The sequence below is a fragment of the Panthera onca genome, chromosome A2 (assembly GCF_046562875.1).
Source record: "Panthera onca isolate mPanOnc1 chromosome A2, mPanOnc1 haplotype 2, whole genome shotgun sequence".
Classification (NCBI taxonomy): Eukaryota; Metazoa; Chordata; class Mammalia; order Carnivora; family Felidae; genus Panthera; species Panthera onca.
This window is the reverse complement of record NC_138340.1, coordinates 72,097,598-72,115,528: the sequence shown is the minus strand read 5'-3', so window position 1 is coordinate 72,115,528 and position 17,931 is coordinate 72,097,598. Positions and strand designations below refer to the sequence as shown.

The 17,931-nt window shown below is 44.8% G+C and overlaps 1 protein-coding gene across 4 annotated transcripts in view; it reads right to left on the bottom strand.

Moving 5' to 3' along the window:
• GLI3 (GLI family zinc finger 3) overlaps positions 1–17,931 on the bottom strand; it is a 283,446-nt gene that overhangs the window by 81,911 nt on the left and 183,604 nt on the right. For all 4 annotated transcript variants that reach the window (XM_060632184.3, XM_060632185.3, XM_060632186.3 and 1 more), the window contains 3 exons: positions 13,402–13,604; positions 10,080–10,226; positions 4,970–5,171 (listed from right to left, as the gene is read on the bottom strand). In XM_060632184.3, coding sequence (XP_060488167.3) covers positions 4,970–5,171; positions 10,080–10,226; positions 13,402–13,604 — 552 coding nt within the window. The remainder of the gene's footprint in view (positions 1–4,969; positions 5,172–10,079; positions 10,227–13,401; positions 13,605–17,931) is intronic.

The following is a 17,931-nucleotide window of genomic DNA, read 5'->3' as shown; positions in this document are numbered from 1 at the left end:
GACTAACTGATTAACTGAAGGGCTATATAAAGCCAATGGCCACCTATGGCAGTAAATAAGAAGGATCTTTCTCCGTTAGTATTCGTTGCTTTCGCTGCCACTGGGGGCAGGAGTTTGTCGCCACTTTCAGAAGATGCAATCAGGACCCTGGGGTTTCAGGGTCCTGGGGTCACTGGCACAGTGTTCACCTATCCCTCAATGTCGCCCCTCCCAACTTGTGACCAGCACACATAAGCTCGGAGCCGAGCCGCTGCGGAGGCCGAGCTTGCTCCTGTCCGGCCTCAGGAAGCGACAGCGGACCGGCCAGATGCGCGCTTCCTCCGGCAGCTGCCGCTGGACAGGGACACACAGGCTGTCCCGTCCCCGGCCGGAGCCCGTGGTGCTGGCAGCGGACAGCCTGTTCCCACTGGTGGCGCTGCGGTGATGGGCACCTGACTCCCGCTTCCGGGGAGACGTCGGTCCTGGCCACGCCAGACCCCAAACCACGAAGGACACACACCCATCTTTGTGTTGGCCATTAAAGTCAAAGCTGGAACGCTGGAACAGGTGATTGGAAATGAGTGGGTTCCTCATCATTCTGTTTATGTTCACCAGAAGACAACGGGGAGAGGAGGTCACTGGAAAGCCCTCTCTTCCGACAGCAGTTCAGTCTCGAGGGGAAGGCAGCAGCAGAAGCAGGGGTACTGCTACGGTACTGCCCTTAAGTGGGTATTTATAACATCCGCCTTAACCACATAGAGCGGAGGTTGCTGGTTGTCTTTGATAAATGGGAATCATCTAGGCCTAGATGGGAGTCTTCAGGGAGATAGACAAGGTAAAACTTCTAGAGACAGTCGAGTATTTCACAACCTTTCTGGGGTTGCGTGGGGTTTTTCTGAATGGTCATTTTAGTCATGATATATATAAGAAAAAGGCTTATGGTGGACATTGGGACAAGATGTTTGAAAAGTGAGACATTAAAATCAAGTATCGTGTTTAAACATACCAAGGGGCTTTTGTGAATAAATACTTGCTGCTTTTCTTTTTCCAAATGTTTATTTATTTTGAGAGAGAGACAGAGAGAGAGAATGAGCAAGCATGAGTCAGGGAGGGGCAGAGACAGAGGGAAACAGAGAATCCCAAGCAGGCTCTCCCCTGTCAGTGCAGAGTTCAATGAGGGGCTCCATCCCATGAACTGTGAGATCATGACCTGAGCCAAAGTCAAGAGTCGGACGCTTAACCAACTGAGCCACCCAGGCATCCCAATACATGCTTTCTATGGTATTTTTATAGCACTCTGAAATATTAAGTAAGAACCATACACAAAGAGAGACATTTGCTTTTTTTGTCCCTTTATTTTGTATCCATCCCTCTATCTCTCTATAGCTATCAACCTATGGACATACACTATTCATAAAGAGTGTAATATTCTGAAAGTCAGAATTATTCATCTACCACGTAGGCAGTTCCTTTAATAAAGGTGGTGATGAGAATTCTAAGTACTCACTAAAGAGCTCCTTCATTTATTCACTCAAGAAATATCCACTGAGTGGTGTCAAGGTGACAAGGCACAGACATTGTGGGGGGCAGTGTGCAGCCGTGAAAACACAGCCCTCTGGCACGTGCATTCTAGCAGAGGGAATCCAGACAGCAAAGTTCTGGATGAGCCAGCAAACATGACGTTTCAAATAGTGGCAAGCCTGTTAGCAGCCTCTTGGAGAATAGCACCTGGACTGGACCGCTAGGTGAAGAAGATCGCTACGGTGTTTGTTAGAAAACTGAACGTCCTCTTTACAACTTAACCAACAACATTATTCTGTGCACTCCTGGTGTCAGAAGCAGGTTAGGTAACGAAAAGAGTGAAAAAGCCAAATGCGTTTGGGGTCAGTTAAAAAACAGGGAATTGGATGGGGCACCTGGGTAGCTCAGTGGGTTAGGTGTCTGACTTCAGCTTAGGTCAATCTCAAGGTTCATGAGTTCAAGCCCCGCATCGGGCTCTGTGCTGACAGCTCAGAGCCTGGAGCCTGCTTTGGATTCTGTGTCTTCCTCTCCCTCTGCCCCTCTCCTGCTCACACTCTGTCTCTGTCTCTCTCTGTCTCTCAAAAATAAGTAAACATTAAAAAAAAAAAAAAAAGCAGGGAATTGGAGAATTGGCATGTGACCTTCTCCAACTTTCTCTTGCAAAGGCCCACCACGTTGATGCGTAAAACAAGGGGAAGAGTATGCTTTCCAAAATCACCGTGACATGAAAACAATGAGAGTGCCTCACACCAAGCACGGCAGAGATTACACGCAACCTAAGTCCACACTTGCTCCTGTGTCTTGCCCTCTGGACAAAGTTAGCTACCCTTTCTAGCTTTCTGTGCTCATGCTTCTTCTCTTTCCCTGCCATCCACTGGTCCTACTATGTACTGATTATTTCCCAAGTGAGTTTTTAGTGCACACGTTCAAACTGAGAACAGGGCAAGCAAAGCACTAACATCACTCCCGCTACAGGACAGACAAACAATGCTGATGATAATGATTCTAATTACTGTATTATATGGCACGCCGATCACGTCCTGGGTTACCTGCATTGCCTTCCATGCATTAAAAGCTACATCTGACCCTAACACACACTGGCTGTCTACTGAAGAATGAGAGGTCAGGCTGCCAGAGAGAAGACAGAATGGAAAGGATCCAAAGGTGAGGAAGAACATGAGCGCATGGTGGCTGGGCCAAATGTGAACTTCCTCTTCCAGCTCTAATGAGAATGACAGGGTCTGTGTGGCAGCTCTTTGGAGGCAGGGGAAAATGATCAAGCCAAGTCAGAATTTGGTACTAGATTACCTGGGCAGAGGTGAGCAGATCAAGAAGACAGAGAAGATGGGGGCAAGGGTGAGAATAAAGAAAGACAACATTGTGACCGTCAATGGACCGTATTCTAATCTGAGGCTCTTAGATGCTGGAAAAAGTCAAACTAGCTGGGCAGAGAGCCAGAAGGAGGAAAAATTAAAAAGAAGCAAGAAAAATAAATGCGTATAAGTGATTCTGGGTGAGTATCATTTGGGAATATCCTGGCATGCCATATTTCTCATACTTTGATGATATGACCTCTAGTCAATCCACATAACAGTTACATAATTTCAGCAAATTGACATACAGCCACTGGCAGTCAAAGACGCTGTGAGTATTTGCCAGGAGTGCAGAAACAGCCAGGCTACGGTTCTGAAATGGGCACACTTCCTCAGAGCCCGACTGGGAGGGTCATGGGGGTCGCACGGCCAGACCGTGATAGCTCCTCTCCTGGACGGACCATCCAGGATCAGTTGTCCTGAGACTTTGCCAGTGGCTAAAGGTCTTCATCCTGGCACTGCAGATGCATGCCAGCGTCCGTAAAATGTGTCTTTTCCTACATAGCGGTGTCTTGTCTGTAGCTTACACATGTGAACACTGAACTTCAAAGAGCTGACAGGCAAGGAAAGTTGCAGAGCTGGGGGCAAACCTGAACTCTGACTATAGACGCGCCCAACTCTAAACCTACATCTGTGACTGTTGTGGCTAATCCTGAAGACATCCCAGGACCTCTCTGTAAGCACTGACTGCTATCATACAAGCAGAGTTACTTGCTTTTTCCTCCATGTTTCCACACTTCAATGAGCATATTAAAAGAACAAAGAAAAGCAGAAGAAAATGACATCATGTCAACACGGGGATTTACAATATTTAAACACTAACTTGTGTGCCAAGGAGCATTACTGATATTGAACAAGCAAAGAATTAAAGCTGTAATTGAGAACATTGTTGAAAAAAGAGTGGTATTCATCATTTGCTAATATGATATGTTACTAACTGCTAACCCTTTTTTTTCCAGACTGTTGGGGCTTCCCTAGTATGTATATCTAGCACGAAACACCCGTCAATTAAGAACTAAAGCTACTGTCCATTTGTAGAAACACATCTATAAACAAATCCTCACTTACTCAAAGCAAGTGGAAACAGCCTTTTTGATATGTACTTTTCAAAGCAAGGAATCATCCATGGTTTGCAAAACTCCTGTTCAAAAAGATTGCTAGTCATTGAATTCTTCAACTATGGGGGAAAAACTGAGAGGAAAGGATCACGAAAGCTGATAATCACGGTGGCATAGTGAATTAACCAGAACGTGATCTAATTCTAGGCCTGAAATAACTCTTTGGTAATGCACAGAGTTCAAACCAAGTGTAAAGACACCTACAATTCATCACCCGGCTTACTTTTATTCCCTACTTATTGACATCGGCCCAAGTTTGATCATTAGCAGTGAGAAGTATTTTATAGCAAGCATGTTTACAGAAGCCTGTGTTTGTCCCTTCATGTACAAGTACAGACACAATGTAGCACCAAAGGAAGTGTCGAAATGTTCCCGGTGTACCCCAAAGGAGGATGACGAGAAGAGATCTTTCAAATTAAGCTAAAAATACTTAACAGGAATACAGGGAAGTCCTCGTTTGCCCCATCGCCGCGGACAGGTAGGTCTTCCAATGTCATCACATTTATTTTCCATTAGATTAAAAACCCTGCTGACACCTTTCCTTTGTAGACCTTTTCTGTGTAGTGAACAGCCATGAATTACAACCACGCCTGGCCTTTTGATTTCCGCTCCTGTTCCTCCATGTGTTACACACAACCAGGTATGAAGCTGGTTTTCTCTCTAGAGAACTCGAATTAGTAAGAGGGGCTTGGATGAAAGACTGGCCATAGGCACTGCCTCTAGACAGTGGATTCCATCATAAGTGAGTAAGTCCGTATCTCCGTACAGGCTACTAACTAACGTCTGTGAAACAATATTACTGGCCCAGTAACTGGCTCTAAAATCCACTGTAGTGATACCCGACCGGCATCCCGGGTCAGGCCCAGTGTCACATGATTGTGTTCGTCCTCAGAGGCAGTGGGTCCTGCAAATGCAGGGCCCGCCAAGCGCTGACCCTTTATCAAAGAAACACATACTGGATTCGGGGGAAATACATACCTGATTGCACTTGCAGACAAGTGACCATAGGAACCACTTGCTGAAGAGCTGCTGCGGGAATTATTGAGAATCGTGACCAAGGAGTTGGGAGATGTCCTTATCATAGTCTGAAGGTCAAAGCTGTGATCGGACAGCGGTGATATGGACAGTGTACGTTTTCGGCTCGGCCTGGCTGACAGCCTGGGGCTGGGGAATCTGGTGCCTGTTATATAAACAAAACGGAGCCCGATTACCTGCGGTTGTACTCAGTACCTATTTATCGCTACTCGCCTGGGTGGAAGAAGCTGGCAACTTGCGGTGACAAGGACCTCTCCACCCACTTGTGATCTACTGGCTACAATTGAGGAAATTAGGGAGAAATATTTATCTTCCAGGGCTTACCTCAGGGGAGCTCTGTTTATTAATGTGCAGGCAAAATGATAAATTGCTAAACAAAAGGGAAAGACTTTTATGTGTTATCCCTCTCATTTCTAGTGATTTATGAATCTGACGGCTGCTTAGATATTCCCATCATTAATTCACCACAAGCGACGAAGACAGTGGTTCCCACAGTCACACAACACCCCCCCCCATCCCAACACACACCATTTTAAGGCAATGAGCCGAAGGAGAAAATGAATTAAAGCATCCTCAGATTAAAAATTCAGCTTAGTTAGGCTCTCATTTCCCCATGATTTCTATAGTTATCTGATCCATGTATACTTAGAGCTTTACTAAAACTACTGATAAATACATTATCCTAAATTAATGGCTCTCAATTGGGGGCAACTATGCCCCCAGGGGACATGTGACAACATCTGGAGACGTTTTGGTTATCACAATTCATGGGGTGCTACTCGTATCTAGTGAGTAGAGGCCAAGAATGCTGCTGAACAGCCTGAGATACACAGGGCAGCCCCCCACGATGAGAAATCATCTCTCCCCACTAGTGCCTACACCGAGGAACCCTGCCTCAGTCCCCTACACTAAAGGCATGAGTCCCAATAAACATTACAAATCTCAGGATGCGGTTTGTTTGCAATTTTCCAAATCTAGAAAACACAGATTTTTTAGGGGGGAGGGGAAACCATGCAAACATTATAATGAGAGCTGATGAATCTAGTTTAATTCTCTGGACCTTGCTTCTCCAGTCAGAACTAATAGGGAATAAAGCACTTATTAATAGGAATCTCAGTTTTTATTAAGATTCCCCCGATGAAGCTCTAATCCGAAGGTCAGTAACTCCTACTTAAACGAGTGCCAACTTAATACAATGCTTTTTATCTAAAGAGTTAAAAACTGAATGCCTATTTGCCTTCAATTTGGTAGATACTAGAGGTCTGAATTTCAGGAACTAGTATCAATGTGTCCCAGAGGCCCACACTCCTGCTTTTTCTAAGGTCACATTTACATTACAGAGTCATCAAACTAAAGTTTAATGAAAGAAGGAGAACATCATCCCACTCCATAAGAGGCACATCAAACATGATTAGCTCTGAGTAACAATGGAGGGTTTCTATTTCAGAGTATGGGTATACCTGCATATGTAGGCACAGCAATTTAGTAATAGCCGAAACCCTGAAGTAGAAGGTAAGCCTTCTTTATAGAAAAAAGTCAAGGCACTTGGGTCTCTGGAAAATTCAATGGGAATATTTTCTTCATCATGGACATTGACACAAGGTAACAATCCAACATGCTTCAAGATATTTAATGAAATGAAATAGAAGAACATGAAAGATTCTATAGATAATACTATAGAGTAAAGAGATATATAGTTAGAAAAAATAAATGGCAAACCGGAGCTTAAGAGGTTAAGTCAGCATCATCCATGTATAAACCTGGAGAACCAGTGTGAAAGACGAGTATGGTACCTATTCAAATTTTTCTTTCAGAGATTCAAATTTGGGTTCTTCATTTAGATTAATTTCATTACCAGCCTGATTTAGGCCATGCTAGTAGAAATATAGCCTTCCCAACTGTGTACACATCTTTTAGTGTTTAAATCAGCATCTTACTTTTACTATGGCATCTGCCTTACACATAAATGTTTCACATTTTCTCACCAGGAGAGGCCAATTTCATCACAGTTTTCGATGAAGAAACACTTTCCACTTCCAAATGACTCCGAGGACACACCAGACTTACTGTCCACCTCCATATAATCCTCAGCAATAACCCTTCTCAATGGGTCTCAGTTGCCACTGGCAGAGTTAAGAGTGACAGGACATTCTAGACAGAGATCATCCCTGGAACACCTCTAATTTTTTAAATCACTAGATGAGGTGGCTATCTGATGCTATAAAGCGACAAAGGCCTCACACCCCCTTATATCATCCAAAGAGAGAGCCCAGAGGCCTTCCTTCATCCCTGCCATGGAAACTTTCACATTGTCCATGGCCTGGCTAGTCCAGCCCGTCTGTTTTTCCCTCCAAGATGGGCTCTTATATACGTCAGTTTCCACCAATACCAATAATACAGTTTTCAGGAGCCCTCAACTCTAGAATGTCCTTTATAGGGATTGCTTGCTCTCCTATCTTTTAAGGTCATTAATCCCAAAAAATTAGGAATTAGAGCCATAAAACAGACTGGCTTCTTCAAACATGCAGCGTAGGAGTACTCTACCTTATAAGTGGCTGAAACCCAGATATGCCCATTGCTGGCACATTAAAAAGTCAAGTGCTCATTAAAACCAATTTTTTGTGGTTTCTGCCACCTGAAGAGTCCTGAAGATCTGGTTAACAGTGGATCACAGTGACCGGCTAGATCCCGGCCAGGCTCTGCCTCTGCAGGTACACATCCCACTTAGGCATTTAATTTACAATCGTTTTGTTTCTCCACTGGAAAAGTCTCCTACGACTGAAATGCTGGGTACTCTTCTTATGTTGTGTTTAGCTAAATGCCATTTCCATTTTCTTAGCAGGAAGATAATATTTTAAGCACTTTCTAACCCTTGAATATACTCTACCTAACCCCCTAATAATCAAGCAAACAGAGAAAGTCAGCATTTTGGAACAGTGATTTGGAATCCTCTGTCAAGGGGAACAGCTAAAACACAAGGTGAACATTTTAAAAACAGCTGAAAGAGGGGCACCTGGGTGGCTTAGTTAAGTGTCCAACTCTTGATTTTTGGCTCAGGTCACGATCTCAGAACTCAAGAGTTCAAGCCCTGCATTGGGCTCCACGAATAACCTGCTTGGGATTCTCTCTCCCTCTCTCTGCCCCACCCTATCTCTCTCTCTCAAAATAAATAAATAAACTTAAAAAAAAAAAAAAAAAGCTGAAAGAGAAAGAGATGTGGCCCAGTTCTTCACTGATTATATGGATTCCTTCTGAAATATAAGCCGAGCATTCTTAGCATTCCAACACAGATATTTCTGATCTGGCTTTCTGTTAATTGTTTTGTTTCTCTGCTCTAATAAAAAATCCTGACAAAGAAAAAGGAGGTTTCTTTTTATGTGATGAATGATAGGACATCTAAATTCCTACTTAATGACAATCAATTTACCATATACTCAGGCAAATTAAAATTCCTTTAATTAGTTTTTACAAAGTAAAAGGGTAGCTTCATCCTTTATTTAGATAAAAACCGCCATTGCCTGACTAAACACATTCTCATCAAATATAGAAGGTAATATGGGCTGACCTTCCAAGGATTCTCCCCTATTTTAATTCTTTATTTGCAGATTTTTAAATAACTAATTTGCATAATAACGCTGAACTTGTTTTTTTCAACAATCCCTAATTGAAATGTGATTATGATGAATCTGAAATGTAAGCTCTTGACTCTACAAAGCCAAACAGCGAAACCCCTGCAGAAGATGTAACACGTTTCTTCTACGTTGTGTGTGGTAACGAACTCCCCAATGGAAACCATCGCCAAGTTAGGATCCTATGTGACACACTGCGTTATTTCATGGCCATCAGGAGACTAAGGCCGTAGATCTTACTCTGTGTAAGCCAATCACCCTCTCTTTACTCCAAACCCGAAGGCTGAATTACTCACCACTGCTAGTGAGCGGACCAATGTATACTTTTGTCACATAAGAGTCCAGAGAGACTGTAGATGAAAAAGCACTGCTACCGGGAAAAACACACAAAACCCAGAGCAAATGCCCAACTCAAAGCCATACAGTTGTCATATTCATAAGGGTCGTGGCTTTCACTGACACCTCCGATGATGCTTCATGTCCTCTTTCTGGCACCTGGCAAATGGAACTTAAGGAATCTGAATAAATAAGAACTCTTGGATGTTCTGAACCATGGTATTTATAGGCTCATTTGTCTACATGTCTAGATAAGTGACCCAAAAGAATCATCAGAAGCCTTGAGGGATCCAAAAATAAAGGATATAAAAAGCATTGGGGCACCTGAGTGGCTCAGTGGTTAGGTGTCAGACTTCAGCTCAGGTCATGATCTCGTGGTTCGTGAGCTCAAGCCCCACATCGGGCTCTGTGCTGACAGTACAGAGCCTAGAGCCTGCTTTTGATTCTTTGTCTCCCTCTCTCTCCGCCCCCTTCCCACTCATGCTCTGTCTCTTTCTCTCTCTCAAAAATAAACATTAAAAAAATTAAAAAAAAAAAAAAGCATCAAATGACGCCCTTATCTTCTACTGTTATGTCCTAAAAATAGCTCTGGTTTGGAAATGCTTTTTATTTTTCCTACACAAAAGGTCTTCGTGAAATATAATTTTTCATGTAAAGAAAACATGAGGCAAAATAAATCCATGGAAAAATTTCAAACCCAAGTACAGATTTAAAAACAAAATCAACTCCCAAAGCATAAAATCCAGAAAACCAAGGAGTGAACTGGGTGAAGCACATCCATGGAATCAAACACGTTCCCTGATTTTGTTATCACGACCATCAGGGCAGGAGAGCTTTTTGAACAGCTGCCAAATTACAATTGCCAGCATATTCCAGCTCATCGGTATCCCTGAGCTCTGCAAGGAGTCTCGGGATGGCCAGATCTGTGGAAGCTTCTTAGCAAACCAAGGAAAGGAGTGCACCAAATGTTCTTTCCCCTTCTCTGGTTTCAGAAGTTAGACAATCACCTCGTCTTTGCATCTTCCTCTGTAACTCACGCGTTAGCATCTGCCACCAACAGGACTACAGAAAACAGCCCCATCACTTACTGTCCATGGCGTGAAGATATTCCATGTGGATGGCCCCAGCGCCGGCAGTGGCCGCGGAGGGAATGATGTCTGCATAGGGGCTGCGCTGGCCAGCTAGCAGAGCCATCTGGTGATAGTATTCTGCTGGGCTGACCCCGGCGTGGGGGGCTAGGAGAGGAGACAAGGAAAGCGTGGTGACTAGCTGGAAGAAGGTCAACAAGAAATGCTTCTGGAGGCAACGTCCGTCTGCTAAGCCATCCACGTCAGTACTCCCTTTTATGGCTTATTCTAATAAAACGGCCGGAGCTCAAACTGTGTTTTCACTGAAGTCTGCTCTAGAGAGCTTCTATTTGAAAAATAAGACAGAAACAGGGAGGGAGGCAAACCATAAGAGACTCAAATACAGAGAACAAACTGAGGGCTGCTGGTGGGGTGTTGGGTGGGGGGATGGGCTAAATGGGTGATGGGCATTAAGGGGGGGCGCTTGTTGGGAGGAGCACTGGGTGTTCTATGTAAGTGATGAATCACTAAATTCTACTCCTGAAACCATTATTACACTATATGTTAATGAACTTGGATTTAAATAAAATTTTTTTAAAAAGGATAGAAAAAAATGAAAATAAAACTGAAAAATAGAAAAAATAAAATACATCCTAAAACCTTGTAAGCCTAGTTTAAAGAAATAACCAAGAATTCCAAATGATTAGAATGTATAGCTATTCTCCTCCCCATGTTCCCCCCGCCCCCAAGTTAAATTGTTTCTTATATGAAATCACCGTAGGTTCACATTTCTTACAGTGGTAGACAACTCAGACCACTGTGATATCTTTCTGGACACACTCAAAATACTTCCCGAAGCTTCTGGCAGGGGTGACCGAGTCAGCTCTCACTACCTGGAGGGCCCAGGGCTTATAAGTGGAAAAGACAGCACAGCTTTAATAACACATGATGGGCTGGTAAGCTGCAATTTTGTGTTCCATAATTTTAGAGCTCTTTTTTTTTCCTTTTTTTCATTACAAAATCAAAAAGGAAATATACCTATCAATCTGGGGCAATTTACTGGCAAGAGTCAGCTCAGTAAGAGTGGGATAATCATGTGTTTCCACTGCCAATTTATGTGCAAAAGCGGCAAGACACTGTAGCAGTTCCGAGGGTGGTCTCCAGATTTTCCAAGAGCTGGATGCAAATCCCGACTCCTCCTCTTACTGCTGCTGCAAGGGGCTGTTGGCAACAATGATTGCAACAGCCCTTGAGAAGTGTTTACTTAGCACATAGCATTCCATCAGGAAAAGTTTGTTTTACAATTACTAGGTAGAAGCATGGGGATTCTAGCAATAGGTCTGTGTATGTTTTCCATCTGCGTGCACATACTTTCTTCGTGATAAAAATATATGTAGATATATACAAACATCTCAGACTACACGTGAGAAATATCTGTGACTTGACTTTATGTGATCGAGTATTAGTTAGCCTCTTGAGAGGCAGGAAGAGGAAGGAAGAATGACCAATCAAAGAAAGCTTTATTCAGGAGCACCTGGGTGGTTCAGTCGGTTGAGAGACCGACTTCGGCTCAGGTCTCAGGTGTGTGTGTGGGTTCAGGCCCCGCGTAGGGCTCTGTGCTGATGGCTCGGAGCCTGGAGTCTGCTTCAGATTCTGTGGTCTCCCTCTCTCTCTGCCCCTCCCCTGCTCATACTCTGTCTCTGTGTGTGTCTCTCTCTCAAAAATAAACATTAAAAAAAAGTTAAAGAATGCTTTATTCATACTCATCATCAAATATTATGGAAAACACATGAGAAGGCGCTTTAACTAGAGGTGCCACTTTCCACTGGCCCAATGAAATTTCTGCAAGGCAGGCATAATTCCAAGTCTGTTGTGAGCTGGTCGCCCTCACCCATCTCTCCCTCTCTTCTCCTGCACTGTCATTCCCATGAACTCCTAAGTACTCATGGAGATGGCTCTCCATTTTTTCCCCACTGTGAAATCAAATCCAAAACAGGAAAACTTAACTTGGGTCTGATTCTCTTACATTATTTATTTTTTTTTAATGTGAATCTTGTCCAAATGGCACAACTTATTCCTTAGGTACCTTACAACTCTACCCACTGCACTGAATCCAAAGGAAAGAAACGAGCCGACAGTCATTGCTGGACCACAGCTGCTCCTGGACTGTGACTGGAGAGATACTCACTGAGAAACCTCCTGCGATCCGTGCCCCGCCCTCTCCCCGCCCCCCCCCCCCCCCCCACTTCCTACCATGCACAGCCGGCCCTGGGAAGGGTCCGCAGGGAGGACGTGGGCGGTGCAGGTTCACACCACTACTCGGTGAGATGGCCTGCGTGGCGTTCCTGTGAGCTCCTACACAAGCACCAGCTGCTGCGGGCTGCCGTAGAAAACTCACAACGCATTATTTCTAATTAATATGGCTCACCGTTCTGGACCTTAATTCAGATTCCAGCAATGGTGGACAAGTGAGTTTGCATATGTATGCACGTGATGGGAAAAGCTCTTCCTGAATCAAAGGAACGTTTCATAATTTGACAGTTATGGAATACACAGCTCCAATTAAAGAGTCTTGTGAGAAGTAATTAATTGGGAAGCTAATAGAACCAACAGGAATTTGACCCTTGAGAGTTTAAAATGAGCATCAAGTATAATAAAATTAAAGTCAAAGTCTGGTTCTTTTCCCGTACATCCCTCTTCCAGTTCTCACTGGGCATGGCCAAGGATGGAGGGCACGTGCAACAGATCTAGACCGTCATGTTCTCTAAGCCTTGCTGCTCAGAGCACGGTCCACAGACCAACAGTGCTGACGTGCCACCTGGGAGCTTTGCAGTGTGCAGAACCTCGGCAGCCCCCCAGACCCACCCCCCGCACAGAATCACATTTTATCATCCTCCCCGGGTGGTCCGCGTGCACAGTGCAATTGGAGGTGTTCTGCACGTGCAGAACAGAAAAGTCTCCATCGGAAGGTAAGCACAATGGCCGGTTACACGTGCGTGCTGTGTGCACATGGAGGGGCAGAACAGAACAGTGGATGAGAGCAAGGTCTTTGGAGTCCCTGAGTGCCGGCTGTGAGCTCCATGTGCCACTTAGTAGCCACCGGGCCATGTTGCCTGTTACATGGCCCCTCTGCCCATTGCTCTCCTCGCCTGAAAATGGAGACGGTACCCCCACCCTCATGGAGGTGTCCCAAGGCTGAAGCGAAAGCATGCTCTTAAAGCACTTAGCACAGCACCTGGCACACGGGAAACATTCAGTAAACATCAGAGCTGCTCTATACCACGCTCCAGGTGAGGCACGATGGGTGGAACAGGGGCAAAGGGCTGGTCGGCGACTGACTTACCGTCTGTGGGGCTGAGCCCCCGGGCGGCCGAGATCATGGAGAGGGACGGGCTATGAAGAGACCGGATGTAGTCCATGTAGGGATTGATGTAGGGGTGCGGAGGGCTGAAGGGGGGCTCAGAAGCTGCAGCGGGGTTCCGGTGAGGGGAGATCCTGATGAAGGGCAGGTCTGAATACGTGGGGCTACTAGATAAGGCAGAAGGCCTGGACAGAAAGAAAACCAGACACAAGAGGTGCGGGTGAGACAAATATCTCCATAGGCACAGGCTGTCTGTGAAGGAAAAGAAGAAAGATTTTTAAATGTCTTGGGGGAAAATTTATCAGCCATATACGTTTCCAGTACCATTACCTTAAAACCACGGTGACAAATGCAGGCAGAATGCTACCACGCAATTGTTTGGGCCAAGAAAATTAACCTGAGACATTTCGTGGCACTCTGAGTACAGAAAAATAAAAGTTGGCCTCTGGCTTCCCTTAGGACAAAAAATTCTACACACCAGGCACCTGAGTTGAGCACAGTTCTGTGATTCTATGTTCCATTTGACCAGAACATTAGTTTTACCACTGCGGACTTACCTCTCACCATCATGGCGTGGCACTAAAAAAGAAAGACCGAGAGAAGGAATTGCAAATTCATCCGGTCATGCACACAGCAGAGTTGTCCACAAATAAAGAACGCTAATTGCAAACGTCTGCAAGAAATGGCACAGGAGACACTCTATATCCGTGTTTGAACGCTTACTGCAGGGGTCATGCAGCTGTGAGAAAAACCAGTTTTACAGATCTGGGCTTCACTATTTGGGAGACCACTCCTCCTGTCTGTGTGAGCCAGCACTGAGAGAGCCTTTCCTCTGCCACTCATGTTTCCAGTGGTGCCCTGGTCAGCCGTGTCTAGCAATGAAGTAATGAAGGAGTACCTGGGGCTACGAAGTTGGAAAAGAATGGGGTTTTGATCAAGCGCATGCCTTGGTTATAATAAGCTGATGAAAATAGATTCTAAAACACACCTTGCTGCCACCATGGCCTGAGTCACTCCTGGGGAGTCCTTCCCCGGGGGATAGAAGTTTCTAGAATGGCCAGTTTGGGCATCCACCCCCCCTCACCGCCTGGTTTCGTCTCCAATAGGAAATGTTTTGTGTGGGTAATCCAGTGAACTGGCTACGACAGGCTGAATGCCTGTGCTCTCTGCTTCCTCATTCACAGAGGGGATGGCCCTAACAGCAAGAGGCCGCGATACAGACAGATCTACTGGAAAGGGCAAATTCCTCTTGCACCACTGTGGCTTTAGGCGTAAGATGAAAGGGAGGGGAGAAACATTTTTTCATGACGCCTCCCGAAGCAAAGGCGCCCTGTCGGCCGGGTGCTGGGCCCCATCACCCTGTCAGAACATAATCTTGGGAGAAGCCAGCTCCACCAAGTGCACAGCGAGGCACGAAATAAATGAAACCGAAGATCAGATAATGCATTTTCTCTCAGCGGAAAATAAAAGAGGGTGAAATATGGTCGGTGGGGGGGGATATTCTCATTTGCTCTTACTCTTTTTCACTTTGAACTTAAAAAAAAAAAATAAGGAGGCTTTTTATTTGTTATTCAGATGCTACTTTTGGTGAAAATAAAAATCCAGAGTTTTCTAAATTTACACGTGGGCAGAGGGAGAATTCACCACCTGAAAACAGCAATTTCTTTTCAAAACAACTTGAGGCTTTCTGCACCCACTCAGAAACTAGTAAAATTACTTACACTTACATAGAAATCAGCACAACCTAGGAGGCTCTCCTATTTTAGCTTTTTATGACAAAACAAGTTGGCTCTGTGTCCTTGGTTAAATCCGAAGTTCCCCCCAGACATGTTGCTACTTTAGAGCATGGGGAGCCTCCAGTTCATTAATTCCCTTTCTACTGGAAAGGAAAATCAATCTTTCCAGTTTGATTCAAAAGTAATTCCTACAAAATACAAATCTATCTATAGATTTATGATGGAAGACCAACACAGCAGAGAGGTGGAAACGCAGACATTTCAAGAAATCCACTAGGTAACAGCCTGTGATCCCCAACATACTCGGTCTCAACAGTTTGGACTAAAACTCGGTGGGGGCGGTGGCATTTCTTTTTCCTTTTAGACAAAAATTGCAACCTGTAATTTTTCTGGAATTCCAGAATTGACCAGGGTCATGAGAATATTCCTAGAGGCCTAGATTTCATTTTGAAGAATCATACACAGGAAATAAATAAATAAATAAATAAATAAATAAATAATCAGCATCCAGAACAACGTGAAAATTCCAGAGGCGGGGCCGGGACGGTCACCAATCCCAAGGAAGCAAGGAAGCCAGGAGACAGGTGAGGCCCACCTCCCCGTGCAAGTCCATGGAAATCTGACATCTGCACCCGCCCGCACCTGCATTTGACCCATACCCACAAGAAGACTGAAGAGAACTGCAAGGAGCAGCCAGGAACGAGGACTGGTCATGGCCTCCCCACAAGATGCCAGGGCCCCGCCCTCCCTCTGCACACCAGGAAGAAGCAATAGCAGAGAAGAGAGCCGGTTCCTCGTGGAGGCGAAGTCAGGAACCTTCACCCACTGTGGTAAATGCCACATTCACGCATGTCCCTTCCAGAGACATGATGCTGAGGAGATATGAGGTCTGATAAAGGTGGTAGGACATGCCTTCAGACAGGAATGCAAATAAGAAAGCTGTCAAGTTATTTAATTGCCCTAGAGCAACAAACCTTCTAGAATTCACAGGCCAGCCATCCCCAGGATACAAATAGGAAAATGCTCAATAAGGGTTACCCAGTGAGGGGGCCATCAGGAATTCTGGACACAGGTGAGTCAGACCACCAGAGCAGTGGTACCGTGGAAGGGCTCGGGGGCTGAGGGGAACCCATGTGTGACTTCGTATGCAATGACCACCATCTCTTAGTCCTTATGGGTAAAATGGGAAGGATTCCTACCCCCTGGGGGGTCTTGGCAACTTCATCTAAGGAAAACCTTATGCACTGAGTCTGGTATCTAATAAATGTTCAATGTGTGCATACATACACACATACATATTATACTAATTTGTTCTACTTTTAATATACATACGTATGAACAAACATGCATACATATTAGGGATGGCAAATATAGCATACTATGCGATTGTCAAACACTGAAATATTGGAACCCTCTTTTCAAAGCAATACCTGTCTGCTTCGTTCCCCAACCCGACAGAGCCCTAGAAGCGCCTCCTTGGATTTCCAAGTAAAATCGTAAAACCACACAAGGTGGTTAAAGCATGAACTCAGTAATTTTTTTTGTGTTTATTTATTTTTGAGAGTGAGAGAGACAGAGCATGAGTGGGAGAGGGGCAGAGAACGAGGGTGAAGAGAATCTGAAGCAGGCTCCCAGCTCTGAGCTGTCAGCACAGAGCCCAACAGGGGCTTCGAACTCACAGACTATGAGATCATGACCTGAGTCGAAGTCGGATGCTTAACGACTGAACCACCCAAGTGCCCCTGAACTCAGTAATTAAATGCAAGAGCTTTGAAAACACTGGACTTGAATGCAGTCTGTTACTGACTCTGTCACTGAAGGTTAAGTTCCCTTTTACACAACATGGAACAACAGCTCCCTCCTGGGAGGGGCTCCATAAATGCTAAAAAAGCCCTGGGCACTCATTAAATGGTGGTGGTCGCTGATGTTCTTGGTGGTCCTAAGAACCACCCAACAAAACTGGTGTGTGTGACTCTGAACTCAGCAAACAAGTGTCCAAATAGCAAGACTTTTGGACACTCCTTTCCAATTTCCCTGCTGTTCCAAATTCTTGGCAGCAAGATCATCTGACAGTTATTTTGTTTTAAACTGTAAAGCAAATCTGAGAGGGCAGGTTGAGGTCTTTAAATGTAACAGGTAGATGTGTTCAATGCTTGTATAGAAGCACCATTCAAGATTACAACCAGACGGATGGATTCTTAAAGGAGGAGAAGGTGGGAGGTGTGGAGGAGGCACCCACAAAAATCTTCCCTATAAATGACATATATTCTTTCACAAATTATCATAAACTTGACCTGGTAAATATCTGCCAAGCTTACTAAAAGTCTGCACTGGGGATTACAATACCACCAGGAAAAGAAACTACAGCCATCTCCTTCTTGGTTTATATTTTTAGTAGATACACAGAAATGGAATTGAAGATTACCGTTGTCTTTCTCTGCCTTTATAGCTCTCTGTTCTCTCCCTGTTCTGGGGCTGTACGTGGCTTGCTCACCGAAGGCGGCAAAAACCACGGAGAGAAAAACCCAAACAACAAACAAACATTCTAGGAAGAACACGGACACTTAGAACCTGCTCCAAGAACAGAGATTCTGTGCTATTTATGTTGTCGCCAAAGAGTATAGAAGTATGCCTGGGACCCTCCAAACTAAATCATACAAAATGCTGTCTGGGAAGCAGAGGCCCAAACCACAGAGGGTTGTCAGGGCGCAGCTGATGTCCCGTTACCCCTCCAAGTTGGCTCACGTGAACGAGGCCTGGCATGCCCAGGAATGAC